The sequence below is a fragment of the Equus quagga genome, chromosome 4 (assembly GCF_021613505.1).
Source record: "Equus quagga isolate Etosha38 chromosome 4, UCLA_HA_Equagga_1.0, whole genome shotgun sequence".
NCBI lineage: Eukaryota > Metazoa > Chordata > Mammalia > Perissodactyla > Equidae > Equus > Equus quagga.
Genome location: NC_060270.1, coordinates 137,534,946 through 137,555,695, shown reverse-complemented (window position 1 = coordinate 137,555,695; position 20,750 = coordinate 137,534,946). Strand labels below are relative to the sequence as shown.

Sequence of the window (20,750 nt, the reverse complement as noted above, 5' to 3'; positions counted from 1 at the left end):
CCTGTCTCTGTGTCCTTTGGTCATACCTCCCTGGTAAAATCCTAATTCTGGATGAAAATGGCTTCCAGTGCCTACACACGGGAAGCTGAATGATGCTGGAGAAGAAACTCGCTGCTACTGCTTTTACCAATTCATGATCATCAGCTTCCACAGGACCTTCACCTGTACCTGACAACCTTACAATGTTTCTGTCACTCTGTATTAGGGATGATACCTAATCTCCATTTTCCTCAAATCTTGGCCACCCTTAGAGATCTTAGCTCATTCTTAGCACTCTTATTTAAAGAGTAAAGAGAAGCTATCAGATAGAAATTTTCTCAACTTCTCATCACCAAAGCTATCAAGTTCCTTCATCTTCATCTATCTCTGCAGATCTCTCCTGTCTTAAAATACCTTACTTCAACCCCTCAACCATGCTCCCTTCACAGCAAACTTCTTGAAAAAGTGGTCCACATTGTCTCCATTTCTTCATTCATCTCCCATCCACTCTTTGCCCACAATATGGCTTCCTCCCAATCCACTCCACTGAAATGGCTCTGATACTCAAGCTTTCCAAATCTGATCTCATGATCTTTTCTTTTCTCCCCGCTGCCACCAGCGATAGCCTATTCTTTTTTTATTTATTTATTTTTGAGGAAGATTAGCCCTGAGCTAACTACTGCCAATCCTCCTCTTTGTGCTGAGGAAGACTGGCCCTGAGCTAACATCCCTGCCCATCTTCCTCTACTTTATACATGGGATGCCTATCACAGCATGGCTTTTGCCAAGCGGTGCCATGTCCGCACCCGGGATCCAAACCGGCAAACCCCAGGCTGCTGAGAAGCGGAACGTGTGCACTTAACTGCTGTGCCACCGGGCCGGCCCCAGCAACAGCCTATTCTTATGCCAGTGTTGCTGAGCTCAGTAAATGCCACTATCAGTCAAGTGCTCACGGAAGAAACTCAGGAATCAACCCAGATCATTCCCACTCTTTTACCTCCCACTTTTGGTTATTCAATCAATAACCAAGGCCTTTGAATTCTACTTTTTAAATAACCCTTAAATCCGGCCAATTCTAGTATAATTGCCACCAACTATAGTTAAACCACTATCACCATTCATTTGGACAGCTGAAGCAGTCTCCTAAACTGTTTTGCTTATCCAGTTTTATCTCTAAGTCTTGTCTATGCTTAAACCACACTAGCTTTCTTAAGTTCCTTGACCATGACAAGCTCTTGCTTGCTTAGCCTTTGAACATGCTATTCCTTTGATTGCCAAATTCCTAGTAATTCTTCAGTTCTTAGTTTAAAAGTCACTTTCTCAAGAGTCCCTTCCCTACTCCCTGGACTAAATTATATGTCTCTATCACTATTCCCATGCAATTCTGCACAACTTTATGGCACTTTCCATAATAGTAACTAATTAGAATATATTTGTCTAGTGTCTTTTTCTCTTGCTAAGCTTTAAATTCAATGAAGCAGGAAACTTCCCTGTTCTTTTTATGCTCTGCATTTATCACAGTAAGTAAAATATGTGCAGAACAAATGAATAATGCTAAAATATTTGAAAGTTATTCTGTAGGCAAAGTGACTCTTAAAGGTTAGTAAGCTGAAGAATAAAGAAATAATTGTACTGTACATAGTTATTCATTAATTTATTCTAAAGCATTTATTTATTTTTTAAAGGCTTAGGTTTATTTTTCATTTTTATTTTTTTGTGAGGAAGATTGGCCCTGAGCTAACATCTGTGCCAATCCTCCTCTATTTGGTATGTGGGACACTGCCACAGTATGGCATGATGAGTGGTGTGTACGTCCACACTTGGATCCAAACCCACAAACCCCAGGCCGCCAAAGCGGAGCACACAACTTAACCACTGCACCACCAAGCTGGCCCTCTAAAGCACTTATTTAGGTGTTAACTTTTTAGCAGGCATTATGCTAGGAAGTAGGTATATTAATTTGAATAAAATACAATCCTAGTCTCCGAGGAGCTCAAATTGTAATGAAAGATACAGATGCGTAAACAAAAGGATACCAAGTTAAACGCAGGGGTAAATACAAGAGTAAACATCTAACATTATATGAGGGAAGTAAAGAGAACACTTAACGTCAAGAGATTGAGATTGCCATTGGAGCAGTGAGAGGAGTCTGCCGTGTAGAAAAGGAGAAAAGACACTTCCAGAAGAGAAATCAAAAGGGCTGAAATAAGCTTGGAATATGGAGAGAACATAGGAATAAGAAGGTATGAGAAAAAGCAAACCATACAAAATGGACAATAGTTTCCTGATCAAGGCATCTTAGGGTTATTACTAGTGGAACCAGCCTAGCTTTACAGTAAACTGTGCTAGTAATCAGACTCAAAATTTCAATCATAAAGAAGCAAAAAAGCTGATTATAGGAGGAAATTTAAACAGCTGGAATTATTTTGAAGAATCCTAACATAGTTGCTCTTGCCTCTTTGGGCCAACGTTGCCTTATCTATAAAATTTGATCAGGTGAGATAATATTTAAATGTCTTCCAGTTTCAACACTTTGATTTCATATTTTAAAGGTATTCAAGATAACCTACCTTCTGCAAATGTAACTGTCACAGTTTCTCTGAGAATATTCCCGCTATCTGTAGTCCATTGAAGCTGAAATGGGAACATTTATTTCAGTAAAAATGATAAAGTACCTATACTGAAAAATATTTTAAAACATCAATATAACTGTCATATTTTATTCAGTCCTAGTATAATTGTGCTTTGTTCTGTAATACTCTCCTCACTTGTTCATATTCTCAAGCCCTAAGATACTTCACCATCCAAGTACATTAGCTTCCCAAGTTCAGATAGCAAGAATTTGGATATTAAGTGTCCACGGCAAGGACCATTGCTAACCAAATCTGTTTCAGTTTCTGAATTTTGGATAGGGAATAATTAAGAGTTTCGGATAGCACAGAATAGTAGCTCTAGCTTAAAAAAAATCTGAATTTATTCAGTTACTGAATTTGGATAGTAAAAATCTGGAAAGCAAAGAATATTACTACTAAGATTTTAATGCTGTAATCACTACCTGCATCATAATTAGTAGTTTCTGGGTAATTATACTAATCTCTTCAGAGTAGGCAAAATTTTCATAGAAATGACCAATATTCAGCGGGAAACTACAGTATCACAGTATAAGGTAAAACTGATACACACAGATGGCATATGGAACCAACATCAAGTTGTATATTCAAGTCTGAACTATTCTACTTAAACTTGCCAATCTATTTTTAAAAGAGGGGAGATATGTATAGTATGTACTCAGTGTCTGTTAAATGGATAAGATATACTTTTTACAGAGATAAACTATGTTGATTTTTAAATGAAGATTACTATTGTCATTATAGTCAGAGTTAGAATTCACTGATTTTTCTTCTTGTGAGAGTAATAAAAAAATTTTTAGTCAAATAATCATCTAAGAGTTCATAGCGTTTACATTTTAAGAAAAAGATACTCCTATTTTTTCTTATATCACAGTTATTTACATGACCTAATAGCAACTATCCCTAACAGCAACCATTAGGCCCTATTAGGCCAGAAGCTAAGAAAGATTCTGTAACAAAACAAGGAAATACAGTTGTAATCATACCGTTGCTGGAATAATCTCTGAGTTATATACACTATCTCCATTTCTCAAGGATTTCTGTACCTCATGGATGTGATTTTTTATGTCATTTACAGTTGGAAAAAAGGATAAATTATGTCTTTCAGGTACCTCATCAGGTTTGAACAGTTCCCTTTCCACAAATTTTCTGTGGAGAATATAAAATAGAATAACATAAACAATCTAGCAATCTACTTTACATCAAAGGAGAGAAAAAAGTTCTCTTTTATCATAAACCTCTGTAAAGCAAGGTTTACAGCTTTATAAGTAATTTATATTTTTCTATTTTTAATTTTTTCCATACATGAGATGATAGAATTCATGAAGATCAAAGAAATGTAATATTTTCATTGGTTAAACACCTGTATATCTTAGAGTGAGCTTTGACATTTTTATGAATTTAAAGGAATCACTGTTTTCAACGTAATAAGTTTTTGAATGCTCATTACGTTAGGCCCTGGACTGAACACTTCGCATCAAACATCTCCTTTAACCCTTACTATAATCTTGGGAGGTGGGTACAATTATCACTCCCACTTTACAGATGAGGGAACTGAGGGCTGCAGAAGTTAAATGATTTGCCCAAAATTATACACCTACTTAGGAAAGAAGAGAGCTTGGTCCTATACCCCAGTTACATGCATAGACATCATGTTATATTGCTTCCAAAAGGCATCAATTATCATATGAAATATTATCTGCTTGAATTTTACAAGTAGATGAAAGAGAACAGACATAGAAGGTAGCATTGCCAAATAAGTATATAAAAAATAAATACATTTAAAAAATGACGAAGTTCAATATATATATGCTTTGTGCATTACAGTGGTAGACCACACTGCAGAGCTGTATTAGACCTCTGTTCTTGGGATTCAAGTTTAGTAAAGAGTGGATGGCTTTACCAAACTTTGGCTCTGTTCTAAAAATGCCCAAGAAAGCTGTTAAATAGAAAAGTCATGTATTAATTAATACATAATCCTAGGAAATACTCATTGTGTTATTCAGATCAGACTACATAATAACCAGTAGGAACAAGGTCAGTTTAGTACCAGCAATCCTGGTGAGGAGGACAGGCTACAGAGTTAGACCTAGATTTCAGATCTGCCTCTGCTTCTCAAGCTAGTTATTTAACCACTCTGAACTCTCTATTTTCTCATCTGCAGAATGGGGATAAACATACTGACGTCATAAAGCTATAAGAATAAATGAGATTGTGCATATAAAGTGCTTAGCACAATACTTGGCACACACATAGTGTGTGCCACATAATAATAATAATCATTATTATAACTTGAGTATCAATAAAATTAGACCAGAGTGGAATATATAAAATTTCATTAGACAATGAACTAACCATATTCTTTCATTGTAATAAAATTTAATTGCATTTCAAATAGCTTAAAATAAGTCTCTTGGCCTCGGTTTTAAAATCTTTGGTTCTACAAAGGTTTTTTTTCTGGGTATGCAGTATATAATTCAATTCATGTATCATTTAGAAATAATCCAATTTGCCAAATCTGAATATGGAATGTCTCAAGTGAGTAATTTGAATCACTACTCGTTGCTTGCCAAGCATCTGCTGGAAAATGATGAGTTCATAAATAAGATTATTTTAGTATTTAATAAACCATATTCCTTATCTACTCTGATAGTATATATCTTGCAAAATGTCTATAATGTTAAGTGTATTATTTAAACCAAAAAACAAAAATGAAAAATGTAAAAAAAATCTGTTTCTACTGTACCTTAGCTGTTTCCTTACTGCATACACTTGTTCTATTCCCTGTGACACTAATTCTTGAATCTTACGTGCTACTTGAGGATGCAGACGTGAGGGCAATGCACAATTCTCGTCTCTAACTGCACTGTCCTCTTCTTCAAGAGAAGACATAGGAAAAGGGGAAGGTGACAGAGGGAGGCAAGGAGCCTCTAATTCGTGATACTGATGAGCCTGCTGGGTGGGTAACTGTACATACCACCTGGCAAGAGAAAACATTTAAAATTATATTACTAGACAAAGGCAAGAATCACAGTTAATTATGTTAATACCCATCAAGATAAGAAATAATCTTTTAAGAAAAAATTATATATGATTGTATCATATTAAATATAAATAAAATTTTGAAAATAATAAATTAAACATAAATAAAATAAATATAAATAAAATTTAAAATGTCCTTTGCTTAACTCTTCTAAGATTGGCTTTATACTCAATTAAATAAAAATATTTATTAAACATTTACAGATTTTTCTTTGCCCTAAAGTTAGAGGGTGCAGGATTTAAGTACATATGAAAATGGTATTTTAAATTTCATATTAAGTAAATTTTGCCTCAAAGTAATGAGACTTCTTTTGTTTGGTTTTTTGCTGAGGAAGATTAGCCCTGAGCTAACATCTGTGCCAATTTCCCTCTATTTTATATGTGGGTCGCCACCTCAGCATGGCTGATAAGTGGTGTAGGTCTGCAGCCAGATCCAAACCCAGGAACCCAGGCTGCTGACGTGGAGCGTGCAAACTCAACCACTGCCACAGGCTGGCCCTGTAATGAGACTTTTGAAATCATTTCCTTTGAATTGTGCATTTTCCCATTCTTCTACCATTTTGTACCCAGATTACAACTTCTGTGTTGCACCTATAATTCTTTAACCAAAGACAGGATATAATTCAGAGCCAGTTAGGACTGAGTCATGTGGGAGGATCTTCTTCAACAGGAGCTCAACCTGTTGCCTCTTCTGCACTGCAGCTCCTGTTGCCCCAACAAGCAAGGGAACCAACTAAAAGGTGAACCCAGGTCTCTCGCATAGCAGTGCAGTACAAAAAACAGATGCTAGGAGAATGAACTGATCTGGGAGGAAACTGTTTTAATTGATATTTGTGTACAAAATGCTTGCAATGACTGGTATTGCATGACATGGAGCCTACTCAAAAATTATACACAATGGTCTCCAAACTGAAGGATCTAATTATTGACTCCATTCATTTTTCATATATTGGAAACATTTTTTCAAGATCACACAAAAACTATATTCCATAAACTTAACTCCATTATACAGCTGCAAATTCTTCACATGGACTCACACACAAAGGAAAGTAAGAAAGCTAATTTTTTTTAATTTAAAATCTGAAGCATAAAAGATATAAAATGGAATTTTATGTAGGGCTTAGAATTTATTTCTAGCTGCCATAAGTAATCAAAGATGGGTTTAAAACATATACAGGTGGGGCTAGCCCTGTGGCCGAGTGGTTAAGTTTGTGCGCTCCACTTTGGCAGCCCAGGGTCTTGCCACTTCAGATTCTGAGTGCAGACCAAGCACCACTCATCAAGCCATGCTGAGGCTGTGTCCACATAGCACAGCCAGAAGGACCTACAGCTAGAATATACAGCTATGTACTGGGGGGCTTTGGGGGGAGAGGAGGAGGAGAGGGAGGAGGAGGAGGAGAGGGAGGAGGGGGAGGAGAGGGAGGAGGGGGAGGGGGATGAGGAGGAGAAGAAGAGAAGAAGAAGAAAACAGAAGATTGGCAACAGATATTACCTCAGGTGTCAATCTTTAAAAACATATATATATTCACATACATATACACACACAGGCAAGTTTGGCTTTTAATAAATGTCTGAAACAAAGTACTAAACATATAATGAACTGTGTTGCTAAATATATATTTGTTGTTTTGGGAAAAAATTTCCATATGGTATAAAGAATTTTTGGGTCAAAATTATCCACAACATTTGGCTGATAAGCTCAATGGCTTATTCAGTGGCAAATCATGTTAATACTTAGGATACCACTAATGAGACATCTACCTTATAAAAACCATTTCTTAATGAAATAATTGGAAGATATAATTATAATTTCTCTTACAGGAAAAATTTTTGCAAATGGAGATAATTAACTTGTAAAATAAAAGAACTATATAAATGGCATACCTAAGAACACCACCAGCATCCACCAAATTCTTCTTTAGCATATTAAAGGCTTTTTCCTGCTCCATTCGGATTATTTTCTTATCAATTTTAGGGTCTGTAGGAACTTTATATTCAGGAAACTTCTGCACCTTTTTAATGTAAATCCTTTTTATAAGAAAAAGAAGAATTTGTTTCACTATATTATAATCTCAAGAAATCTAATTTATCAACCAGAAGTTTAAGCATTAAAGTTTAGAGAAAATTCAAATAATCTAGAAAGCATTCAGAGGATTATGTGAAAGATATGCCAAATTCTCAGTGCATAATTAGCAAATTAACAAAAATCATGAATTCAGTAAAAATACGTAAATATTTATGGATATTAACTTTTTTTCTGGATTTGCCTCTGCTCTATTCTCCTGGAAGCCATAAACCTCATGCCTGGATTACTTTAGTAGCCTCCTTCTGGGTCTCTGGGCCTCCACTCTTTCATTACTTAAATCCACTTGATACATCAATGCCACAATCTTTGTTCATATTTATAGTTCTTTGTTGAAGAATCTACCTGCTCTTTAATCAAGTATGAACTTCTTGGCAGCATTCAAAGCATTCCATATGATTCTAGCTTATTTACCTAATCTTACTTTCAATTACTGCAAGTATAAAATTGCTTTTCCTGTGAAGTTTATCATCTTAATATGTTCCTTCCTCCTCTGATACCAAATATACAATCTCACTATATCTTTATTTATATAGGTCTCCTGGCCTCAATATCTGCCAATTGTCTACCTCTCCAAATTCAATCTAAATTTCATCATCCAGGCCAAGCTTGACTTTCTTTCCTGCTAATGAGTCTGCATGGATATATTCCTTTCTGAAGACAGTCAGCTGATCCACACATTTGACACTATACACTATACTCTTATGTGCTCTAATAGTTTTCTGTTTCTTGATCTACTCCAACAATATTTTAAGCTCCCTGTGATTAAGCAAAATCTTATACCTCTTTTAGTCTCCCTCCTTCCCATGGCACCCAGTGAAGCTGCTGGGCACAGAGCAGATACTCAAAAGTACTTGTAGAATGATAGAGAGAATGAAATCATTTCTTTGCATACAGAGATTTTTCTCTCAAGTTATACCTAAAGTTTTAGATTTATTATATTCCAAAAGCAATTGAAAGTTTTGTTTCATGGTCAGGTTCAAATATTGTTTAAAGTTAACATTATCAAATTGAACACGAAAAGCCTTCTGAACTGGCTTTAAAAACTTCTTAAGAATGCTGAGATTTATGAAATGAGATAGGATGCTAAAATAAAATGTTTCGAACATCAACTAAATCCAACCTTTACATGTTATCTTTTTAAATTTTGTTTTATCTGATAATTTAAAACACTCTGAATGTCTGAAAAAAGAATATTAGTAAAGGACATTATAAAAATCTTTTATTTGTTCACATTTTTCATTGTGATCCAGAGCACTGACTACTCTGTAGTCCTATTCTATCTAAAACTTACTATGTTGGTCTCATACATTGCTGGTATAAATATAATTGGCAAAATATCTCTAAAAATCAACTTTGCAATACCTGTCAACATTTAAAAAGAATATAACCTTTGCCCTAGCAATTTCATTGCAAGGAATAATCCTATTGATACACTAGCACAAGTGTACAAATAGGTACAATGTTATTAACTGCAGCTGTGTATATAATAATAAAGAATCCTTTTCAGAGCCTACATGTCTATCATTAGAGGACTAGTTAAGTAAATGATAATTCATCTATAAATGGAATATTATATGGCTATTAAAAACAAGGAACCATGAAACTAACATATGTCAATTATATATCAATTTTTAAAGTAAATAAATAAATAAAAACAAGGAACCAGTGCTTTTATGTACAGATATGGAGCCAGCTTTGAGAGATATTGGGAATGAAGAAAAAAGCAAAAGATAAAGTAGTATATGTCATTACATTCACACCAGTATGAAGCAGAATAGCTTGCAGTTAGTAAGGACAAAAGGCATTCCAAGTGGAAATAAATCAATGTGAATTCATAGCAGGAAAGAAGGTAGACCACTACCTAACTTTAAGGAAAGTATTAGTAAGCTTTACTGAGATCTTCAACATTTATGAGGGTAAAGGAGGACATACATATGTATATATATATGCATGTACACAGAATATCTTTGGAAGGTTAGTCAAGAAACCCTAGTAAGACTTGCTGCCTTAGAGAGGGACATAGGGAGCAGGGGTAAGAGAAAACTCAGATTTCACTGTATACTTTTTGGTGCTGTTTAAACTTAATAAAAATGTGCATATTAGCTATTCAAAAGTCAGTACTTAATAAAAAGAAATAAAAGAAAATAAAGCTTACCGGGCTGGACAAGTGGCTTTGTAGAGCTGACAAGACCTGCTTTCCTGCTCACTGATTTTTTTTAACTGGAAACCTTTTCTCCTTGGCCCATACTGACACTCCATTACCACGGCTCTACTCCCTGTGGGCCCAAACCAACTATTGATATTAATTCAAGTATCCACCTGTTCTGAATACTAGATTGAAAACAACTTGCTGGCGGAAATGTCAAAATCTATACTTCCAGTTACACAACTTTAAGGAAAGAAAACATCGGTAAGTCTTACTAAGATGTACAAACACATACATTTAAAGGTATATTGTAATATTTACCAAATGTACCACATTATGGTAAGGAAATTGGCAAATACCACATTTACTGAACATCAATTGATATTTATATACATATGATTTTAATGATAAAATTTACCACTTTATAAACAGAATTTAGCAAATCCTAAATTTGTTAATAAATATTAGAGTCATTTAAAATTTTATTATTATTCTTTCCTTTGAGGGAGATTGGCCCTGAGCCAACATCCGCTGCCAATCCTCTTCTTTTTGCTGAGGAAGATTGGTCCTGAGCTAACATCTCTGCCCATCTTCCTCTGTTTTATATGTGGGACACCTGCCACATCATGGCTTAGGTGCTAGGGCCACGCCCAGGATCTGAACCTGCAAACCCTGGGCCTCCAAAGCAGAGTGCACAAACTTAACTGCTGCACCACCAGGTCGGCACCAAAATTTTATTTCTTTTTTTCCTTTTTTCCCTTTTTTAATTTTCTATTTTTTTTAAGAATTGGCACCTGAGCTAACAACTGTTGCCAATCTTTTTTTTTTTTTGCTTTTTTCTCCCCAAATCCCCCCCAGTATTTAGCTGTACATTATTTTTAGTTGTGGTCCTTCTAGTTGTGGCACATGGGATGCCACCTCAACATGGCCTGATGAGTGTTGCCATGTCCGTGCCCAGGATCCGAACCCTGGGCCATCGAAGTGGAGCGCACGAACTTAACCACTCAGCCATGGGGCCAGCCCCTATTTCTTTTTATAGTTATTCATTTCCTTATTTCTATTTGGGCTGTTAGATAATGTGATAACCAGCTTCTAAGATGGCCCCCAATGATCCCTGCCTCCTAGTACTTATGTCCTTGTATAATTCCCTCCCCTTGAACATGGGCTGGACTCATTAACTTACTCCTAATGAATATGGCAGAGGTGACAGGATGCTATTTTTGATATTAGGTTATAAAAAGACTGTGACTTCTGTCTTGGGTACTCTCTTACTCTTGCTTGGACTGCTCTCTGGGTGAAATCAGCTGTCATGTGGTGAGGCGGCTCTGTGGAGAGGCCCACATGACAGGAATAAGGCCTGCCAGCAGCCCCATGAGTGAGCTTGGCAGCAGATCCTCTCCCAGTCAAGCTGTGCGATGAGTGCAGTCCAGTCACCTTACTTGCAGTCTTGCGAGAGAACCTGAGGCAGAGCTACCTCGCTAAGCTGCTCTGGGATTCCTGACCCACAGAAACTGTGAGATAATAAGTCTGTTGTTTTCAGCCACCAAGGTTAGGGCAATTCGTTACATAGCAATGCATAATACAAGTAAGTAGATGTGAAAACTATGCAGTTTAAGATTTTAGTTGGATACCCTACTCTACGTAGGGTGTAGCAAACTTTTAAAATATGAAACCAAAAGCACTGTAATCACAAATAAAAATGTTAATAAAACTGGCATTAAAATTTAAAACTTCTACTTAAAAGACACTATGAAAAAAGGTAAAAGGTGGGGCTGGGCCAGTGGTGCAAGTTAAGTGCACACGTTCCGCTTTGGCGGCCCGGGGTTTGCCAGTTCGGATCCCAGGTGCAGACATGGCACCGCTTGGCACGCCAAGCTGTCATAGGCGTCCCACATGTAAAGTAGAGGATGATGGACATGGATGTTAGCTCAGGGCCAGCCTTCCTCAGCAAAAAGAGGAGGATTGGCAGCAGATGTTAGCTCAGGGCTAATCTCCCTCAAAAAAAAAAAAAAGGAACAGGAAAATAACAGTTTGAGAAACAGCATTTTATAATACATATAACAAAGAACTAATACGCAGAATATAAAGAACCATAAATAATTTTTTAAATTTAAAATTAAAAAAAACAAACAGAAAAATGGGCAAAGGCTATGAAGAGACAATTCAGAAAGAAAAAAAGGATATTAAATGAACAAATAAAAAGATGTTCCACTTCACTAGTAAACAGGGAAATGCAAATTAAAACAATAGCAAAATACTATCTCACACTTTTCAGACTGGCAAAAACAAAAAAAATACAATACTCTAAAACCGAATCCACTGATTAATCTTAACACCACAAAAAGGTGTTAATGCACAGGTAGCAATAAGAAGGACACAGTGCACCTACGGAGTATTCTTGCAAAACACCTTAGTGAAGATTTAATCTTCATTTAATCAAGCCTCTAGATCTAAGGGTTTACAGGAAATACAGGAGATAAAAGAACATGGTAAACTACACCACAGAGAAGGAATCTGCAAAATCCAGGATCTGGCAAACTCTAGAGGACAAACTACCTGGGGAAAGAGGAGAGAAATTTCTAGATGAAAAGAAATTTAAGAGAGATGTTAATCAAATGTAACCCGTGAACTTTGTTTCGATGTGAATTTGAACGGACCTGTGGAAAAAGAGTTAGAAGTGGAGAAACGTGAACACTGGACATTTTATGACATTAAGAAATTACTATTAATTCTTTTAAAGTGTGATAATGGGATTCTCATTCTTCATATGTATAAATGTATATAAAGAGTCCTTATCTTTTGGAGATATACTTTAGTGTATACCGTATACTTAAGTAATTATAGATGAAATGACATGCTATGGGGAATTTGCTGTATAATCTTCTTGGGGTGGGGAGTGAGGTGGGGGCAAGGGTATAAGTGAGACAAGACTGACCATATGCTGACAGTTGTTGAAGCTGGATAATCACATGGAGTCCCGGAACTTCATATACTATTCCCTCTACTTTGATATACACATGAAAATTTCCCTGATACAAAGATTTTTAAAAGTCTGACAATGCTAACTCACAGAGTGAATGTGAGAAAGGTAAATTTTCATACGTTACTGAAAGGAGTAAAAGTTGGTATAAGTCATCAGTCTTTCACGTACGATTCTGAAATCTAAAGAGCTCAGAAAATTAAATTTTTTGGAACTTATTTGGATACAAAACCTGAGGCTATTTATAGTCCTTATTTATTTTATATACGAGGTTATTTATAGTCTTTATTTATTCCTCTTGGTGTGACTATCCATAAAGTATTGTGATATTGCCTATAGAATACTTGCTAGTAGTATTTTACAATATTACCATATTAGATTCCAAGAATTCAGAATTCTGAAAGACATCTGGCTAAAAAAATTTCAGAGAAGAGATTTTGGACACGTACAACTACTCTAGAGAGCAATTTAAAATAATCTTGTAAAGATGAAATGGGCATACCTCACAACTCAGCAATTCTACTTTAATGCATACACTCTAGAAAAACCAATTGTATCTTTTCAACAGAAAACGTATATTGTGGAGCTCTGACTATAGCATTCTTTGTAATATTGAAAAGTTGGAAACAACCTAAATGATTGTTAGTAGAAAAATAACTGCGGTTTGGTCATATGCTGGACTGTTATACGATAGTTAAATTGAATTAACTAGGACCTATAAGTATCAATATGGACAGATCCCCAAAAATAAGCGTGAGTGAAAAATTTACATAACAATGTCTACAGTTTACTATTTATGTATATTTTAAAATATCTGAAACAATAAAATATATTTTTATAAATACAAATATGTATATTAAAGTATAAAAATATAGACTGGAAAGATAGTGGCTGCGTGTGGAGAGTTAAGAATGGGATTAGAACTAGGGTCGGGAAAAACACTGCATTTCTTTTATAGGATATTGATGAAACCTCGGCAGAGATGGTTATATTTATCTCATCTTCCTCTAAGTATTTCTCTTTACCCTCAGAGGCACAGGATGAGGCTGCAGCTCTTCCAGCTGAACCAGTACCCCACAGTCCTGAAATAAATCACTGATGTTTAGGTTCTTTGGGGTTGATTAGTTCTAGGGTGAATCTCTGGGAATAGTTTGAAACTCTACTGCTTTAGTAAATGCTAGCCCAGTGTTTGAGAATACTGTACGTAACACAGCTGATGCTTGAGAACCCTAATATTAGAATTCTATATGATAACTCCAAATCATATACAAATTCTACACAGCAACTCTAGAGTCATAAGCCATACAAAATGAACAAAAATTTTTTCCCCCAAGATAAATCAAGAAACAAGGAGAGAATATCTGGATTAGATGAAAAAAAAAAACCCAACAGATATACAATTTAAATTAATAAAATGGCTCTATTGTTTAATTTTTATTAAATAGGTCTACTTGGAATTTCAATATTATTTTCTATTTATTAGCATAATATCTAAAGAAAGCATTATTTATTTACACTAACATATTAAAATGCAATTTTATGAGATAAAATAATTGGTTATATTTACTATAAGTTTTCTTTTTAATTTGATATGTATTTTCACCAATTAACATTCAGTTGTCATCTACCAAAATGGAAATGTACCACCTTAGGAAACCATACTTTCACAATGGATCACAGCTGCTGCTGAATCTTTTAAAATAATTCTTTTAAAAAGTACCTGCATTGACAAACGGGATTCCATCATATGGGACATACTGAGATTTCCACATCAAGCGTGTAGCCGGCTTGGCTGGGCTCGGAGATTGGCGGGTCCCCCAAACACTCTGTGTTTGCTGCTTGTGAAATGTTAGGACACTTTCCAATTCAGTCTCACTTATACAGTAGCCACGATATGAATCTCCAATTTTCTGCATGTAGTAGAAATTAAATAACAAAATTATCAGCAAATATGTTTCATTGTACAAAAAATGTAATGCAGTGGTTGTCCAAGATGAAAGACTCATCAGCTTTCAAAACAGAATGTCATGTCTCCCTTCAGATCAATAGTGTATTACAATCAGTGAGTCTGATCTGAATTCAACCAGCATCACCAAAAAGGAATTGTCCAGGTATTTGTTAGAGAATACATAACGCCAAAGTCACTGCCACACTATCTTTATCAAAACCTTCTTTGAGAGGAATAGTATTTAGGGAGGATAGCTTCAAGATCATATCATGTAACCATTCTTCCAGATATTTAAAATTCTACTCCTGGATCCAACCAGATCAGCATAAAACTAGGCACAAAGCACTGGTTCCCTGTGGGAGATCTTTTACGGAAATTGATTTTGATATGATGCCATAAGTCTATTTGAAAACCTATGAAAATTGTGATGATATCTCCTAGAAAAATGACGTCAAAGAATTTTCCCATTTTATCAAGATTCTTTTTATGAGGATCCTTCTCTGAAATAAATTCCTGTCTGGCCCTAGTATCAAAAATAGTTAACAGTTTTCTTTTATCTTATAGAAATTAGCATAATTAATTTTATCTAATGGAGGCCCTAGTATCAAAAATAGTTAACAGTTTTCTTTTATCTTATAGAAATTAGCATAATTAATTTTATCTAATGGACACAGAATTTAGTAACTAACTAGGTTTCCCCTTCTGAGATGTAGATGCTTAGATTATGGACAAGACACACATTCACATCCATACAGTTCATTAAGATACACATCTCTTACTTCCCTTCTACGGTTCCATTCTTGTTTTTCTTTATTCTTTAGCTTCTCTTTTAATTTCCACCTTGCTAAGATATTTTATGTATTTTTGTAAGCTGTCTTAAATTCCTTTTGAAACAAGGCAAGGTATAAATAAATCATGTAAGTAAATTGATATTATCTACCCACAACTATGTGAGTATCCCTTAACTAGAGGAGAAGCTTTTTCTACACCAACAGAGATAATCTGTTAACTGTGATCCCTTACGGTGCAAGGCATAAGACCTAGAACTGACTCCATGCACTGTAGGTAAAAATTAAAATAATCATTAGATATTTACAGAAAAGATATATAGGACTTACAATGGAATTTGAAGACTAGTTAGAAAGGTAAGTAGAAGAAAAAATAATATATTAGGAAATGGAGATAAAAAAGAGCGAAAGCAGAGATAAGGGAAGATTCTGAAGTATTTGTAGGAAGTAAGAAGACTAGGCTAACAGAAATGAAAGTCCAGTTGCAGAAAAGTAGGGATAGGTAGGACAAGATTCAGTGACACCAGGTCCTGGAAGACCTTGAATGCTAGCTACAATGACTAAGTGATGTGGAAACAACACTGAACCTAGAGGGCAGCGAGAAAAGACAACGAAAGCAATGTTTAAAGACAAGCAGTTTTAGAAAACTAAACGGTAAGGAGCCAAAGAGATTAGAAGGAAGGGTGTTACTATAATCAAGTTCAAGACAACAAAAGGTCTGTGGAAGAGGAGCCCCTGTCCCTGAAAAGGAGAGACTTTAAAGGAAAAACTGAAATAATCAGGTGACTCCCTGAATATGGGAAAGGAAGAAATTAGTCTAAAATGTTGTGCCCGGGTGTCTAAGAAAATGCTATTTGTCATTACACGGACAAGGAATTTAGGAAGCAGAGCCAGTTGTGTTCAGGATACATTCTGTGTAGGATATGGAGAATAGGAGGTGAAACCAAGTAAAGCTTCAAGTACTCTAAGTAGCTGGAGATCTGGGACAAGAGCAAGGGCACAATTACAGAACTGGTGATCTAGATTTGGGAATCGTTTTTATAAAAGCAATGGTTGAAATTAAATAAAGTTGATGAGCTCTCCAAGGGACAAAACGTAGAGAAATAAAATCAGGTCAAACTGTGAACCTTGAAGAATTTCCACGGAGAATATGAAAAGAAATAAGTGCAAGCAGAGAAAGAGAAGGAATGGTCAAAAGATAAAAAGTAGAGAAACACGGTAGTGAAGTTTCATGAAGACAAGGGAAAAGAGTTTCTAAGAGCAGAGATGACAGTGAAGTGTGAAGGGATTCATATGATCTCTGCTTTAACATAGTTCACAATCTCTAACAAACAAAAGAATTGATGAGATCAGATTTAGCATAAACATGAACAAAATATTACAGATACAGCTTCTATTAGTGGTACTCAAAAGTGGACGTTGCGGGATGAATTGTAGTTATAACCGATTAAGTGCACCTAGGTAAGGACTATTTTTCACTCACCTCGCAGCTCCTAAGACGGCAGGCCCACATGGGTGTGTTAGAAGAAAGTGTCTGGAGGGGGCCCAGAAAGGGCTCTTCAAACATTCTGGAACAGGAAAGGAATATAGACAAATATACACCACGAGTTACACACACCTCACTCAACTGCTTTCTCCTGCCAGCCAATGTTAAAGACAATATATTGAGGTCATCAATAGGAAACTGTAATATTAACGACAGATTGATCTGATGGGTATATTAATTATAATTTTCTTTAATCATTACTATTTGAGTAACTGCTAAAGCAAAGGCCTCAGTTTGTTCTTCTAAGTACCTGTAGTCCCAACAAATTTAAGTATTTTATATCTCTCTCTAAAAGCTTATTTTGTATTCTTTCATTATATAATTATTTTTCACTTATCAAAAAATGAGCTAATAAAACATCTCAGGTGACTTGTTAGGAATAAAATGATATTATGTCAAGTTCTAACACTAAATGTCATAAATATGGTGTTCATTTAAAAATATTTTCATAGAACAATTAAAAGAATATAAATAATACAAAAACTATGTCTATATTTTCCTATATTATTATAGGTAGCATTATTTTAAGGCAAAAATAAAAGCTGAAATAGATGTCAACAAAAAACATTTTAGGGGCTAGCCCCGTGGCCGAGTGGTTAAGTCTGTGCGCTCCACTGCAGGCGGCCCAGTGTTTCGTTGGTTCGAATCCTGGGCACGGACATGGCACTGCTCATCGAGCCACGCTGAGGCAGCATCCCACATGCTACGACTAGAAGGACCCACAACGAAGAATATACAACTATGTACTGGGGGGCTTTGGGGAGAAAAAGGAAAAAATAAAATCTTAAAACAAAAAAAAAACCCAACATTTTAAACACTTCACCACAGAGGAATTAAAGGCATAATAATGTGATGAAACCACTAGAAATTTAGGAACTAGAATGGATATTTCTTGATTCTAAACACTCTGTTAGTGTCAGACAGGTTTTCAGACGGCTTCAGAAGCTCACAGGCAGGTGTCCCGGAGGAAAAGCAGCACTGGGGCATTTAGAGCCTCTAGAGAAGCCTCCTTGTTGCCAAGATGCCATTAAAATAATTGAAGAGACATCTGACGACAGCTTATTCTACTTGCTGAATTTATGATCTTTTCTATAGTCAGGCAGCTTTACATGTAAGAATTTTTTTAAAAATTTCCATGGTGATACCAAAAGATGAGCTGCTGTTTCCCACGCACTCACCTGGTCACTGTCTTTTTGGACAATGTGAGGGATGCTTGGGGATGAAGAATGTAACTGCTGCTGTTGTCTGCTAGAGCATCCACTCTTACAACAGGTAATTTTCTGTCACTGGGCTTCTCCTCAGAGACATCTTAACAATAACAACAAGAACAAAGCAACATCAATATCTTGAATAAGACCACGAGACTGCAACTAACTAGAACTCATATATTTGAAACAGGAAAGAGAAGTGATACTCTGAAGCTAAAGATGACAACACTTATCATGCTTTATAGAGAATTTCTGTGATAAACTTGTTAACTTTCAAGTTATAATACTGACTATTGCAATTTTGTAAGTAAGTTTTAGAAACTTAGATTGAACAGCTAGGATGTAAAAGTGGTAGGAGTAATTGTCATATTAAGAGTTTCACAATATAATAGGAAAATGTAAAACTGACTCTTTTTGTTTCTATACCATCTTTACAATGTTTTCTGCAAACTATGGTTTTTTTTCTTAAGTTTTAACGACTTTAACAAAGACAAAGAATCATAACACTCAGGCAAAATTATCTACGTTAAACCATTAGCTCTGAAGGAGCAACAAACAGTGTTGCTATCATGTTAGAAAAGAGATTCAAATAGATAGAAAAGGAAGCGAAGCAGAAGGAAGAGAACTAATATGGATATTATCAAACAGGTAAAGAAAGAACAAAATACAAAGAAATGGGGAGCATGATTCTCCTTTCTGAACCTGAATGAAAAAAGGAAAGAAGAAAAGAGCACACGGGATGAAAAGAATCATTAAAAAAAAGTAATGAATCACACGGCTAACAACAATATTGATAAAAATACAAATGTAAAAACTTCTCCAGTAGCTGTTAGCACTATATTCTTGTTATTGTTGCTGTTATTATTACTGTTATTATAATGAAGAAAAATTTATTTTATGCTCACTGGTAATTTGGGAGGAAGCAAGAGTCAACCAGCTTCATAGAATTCCAAAATGAAATAGACAGCTAACCTAGACAGGAGTTGAAAAATGAACTTGAAATTTATTTGGGCTAAGAAACTTTTTCTAAGTATTCAGTTCACAATCTCACCCAAACATCAATTTTAGCACTGATTTTCATGAGGTGATTTTCTGAAATACACACTTGTTCTTTAAAACATTCTCCATTCCCCTACACCCCCTTACTACTCACCCTGAGGACTAGTCACATCCACAAGCTGCCCCTGAGGTATAACCACTGGGGCCATTCCTGTCTGCGTGGATGGAATTACACGAAGCACCTGTCCATCTTCTGACGGGCTGGCAACAATCATCTGGGAAGCATTAAAAAAGAAATCAAATGCATAAGCCTACAATGATTTAACAAAATTAGCACTTAAGTAAATTACTAAAGATATGTCTACCACTACAGTGGACACTATCATTTCCCTCATTTTATAGATGAAAACACTGAGGTACATAAAAAAATTTGTTCAAAGTCTCACAACTGATAAGTGGTAAAGCTAGGATTCAAAGCTAGGATAGGCACGTTGACGCTATGTCCTATGATCTTAACCACCATGGTCTTAATCACTACACATCATGAGGTCTAATTACTTAGTAATCTGAAAAGGCTCTGACTGGAATTAATATATTTACTTTTTTCTATTTATTGTATCATCCATATGTGTTTGATCTATTTGTGTGGTAATCATGTGTCCCACACTTTAAGTCATTTTCATTAGTTTAAAAACAGTAACTTGGGGCCAGCCTGGTAGTGGAGTGGTTAAGTTCGTGCTCCACCTCAGTGGCCCAAGGTTCACTGGTGCATATCCCAGGCGCACCGCTCCTCAAGCCCACATAAAATAGAGGAGGATTGGCACAGATGTTAGTTCAGCGACAATCTTCCTCAAGCAAAAAGAGGAGGACTGGCAACAGATGTTAGCTCAGGGCCAATCTTCCTCACCAAAAATAAATACATAAATAAAAATAGTAACTTGTTAAATGTCTAGCTAAGCAGGATTTATTTTTATATCTCTGCATTTACACATATCCTGTTTTGGTCCATAAGGAATACCACAGAGTACCCCCAAAGTCTGCAAACATAGGAAGAATCATATATTTATTATACTTTTTTTCTCAGTTTAACAACTGAACCCATTGCCTCAAATTTAGAGGAATGTCAACTAGAAAAGGCACCTAAAGTTGAAGAAAGGCATTTTGAAGCTATCATTTGAAAATTTAACTAATACCCCATTTGAAAATGTTTACCCTATATTTCCAGACTTTGTGGACACCCTATAAACTTTATTACCTGACATACGACTCTTCTACTGACACACTTTTACTGTTTTACTCCAAGTCCGCTGTTCTCAGTTCCCCTGATCACAAGTAACTCCTGTTAATCATTCACGATCCACTTTCCCAGACCTCCCTTTTGCTATGTAAGATATGAAA

At 35.6% G+C, this 20,750-nt stretch overlaps 1 protein-coding gene across 13 annotated transcripts in view; it reads right to left on the bottom strand.

Moving 5' to 3' along the window:
- CARF (calcium responsive transcription factor) overlaps positions 1 to 20,750 on the bottom strand; it is a 99,589-nt gene that overhangs the window by 52,944 nt on the left and 25,895 nt on the right. For all 13 annotated transcript variants that reach the window (XM_046658391.1, XM_046658393.1, XM_046658397.1 and 10 more), the window contains 9 exons: positions 19,507 to 19,627; positions 18,324 to 18,453; positions 17,083 to 17,167; positions 14,584 to 14,773; positions 9,893 to 10,013; positions 7,536 to 7,679; positions 5,356 to 5,589; positions 3,596 to 3,758; positions 2,550 to 2,613 (listed from right to left, as the gene is read on the bottom strand). In XM_046658391.1, the coding sequence (XP_046514347.1) occupies positions 2,550 to 2,613; positions 3,596 to 3,758; positions 5,356 to 5,589; positions 7,536 to 7,679; positions 9,893 to 10,013; positions 14,584 to 14,773; positions 17,083 to 17,167; positions 18,324 to 18,453; positions 19,507 to 19,627 (1,252 nt within the window). The remainder of the gene's footprint in view (positions 1 to 2,549; positions 2,614 to 3,595; positions 3,759 to 5,355; positions 5,590 to 7,535; positions 7,680 to 9,892; positions 10,014 to 14,583; positions 14,774 to 17,082; positions 17,168 to 18,323; positions 18,454 to 19,506; positions 19,628 to 20,750) is intronic.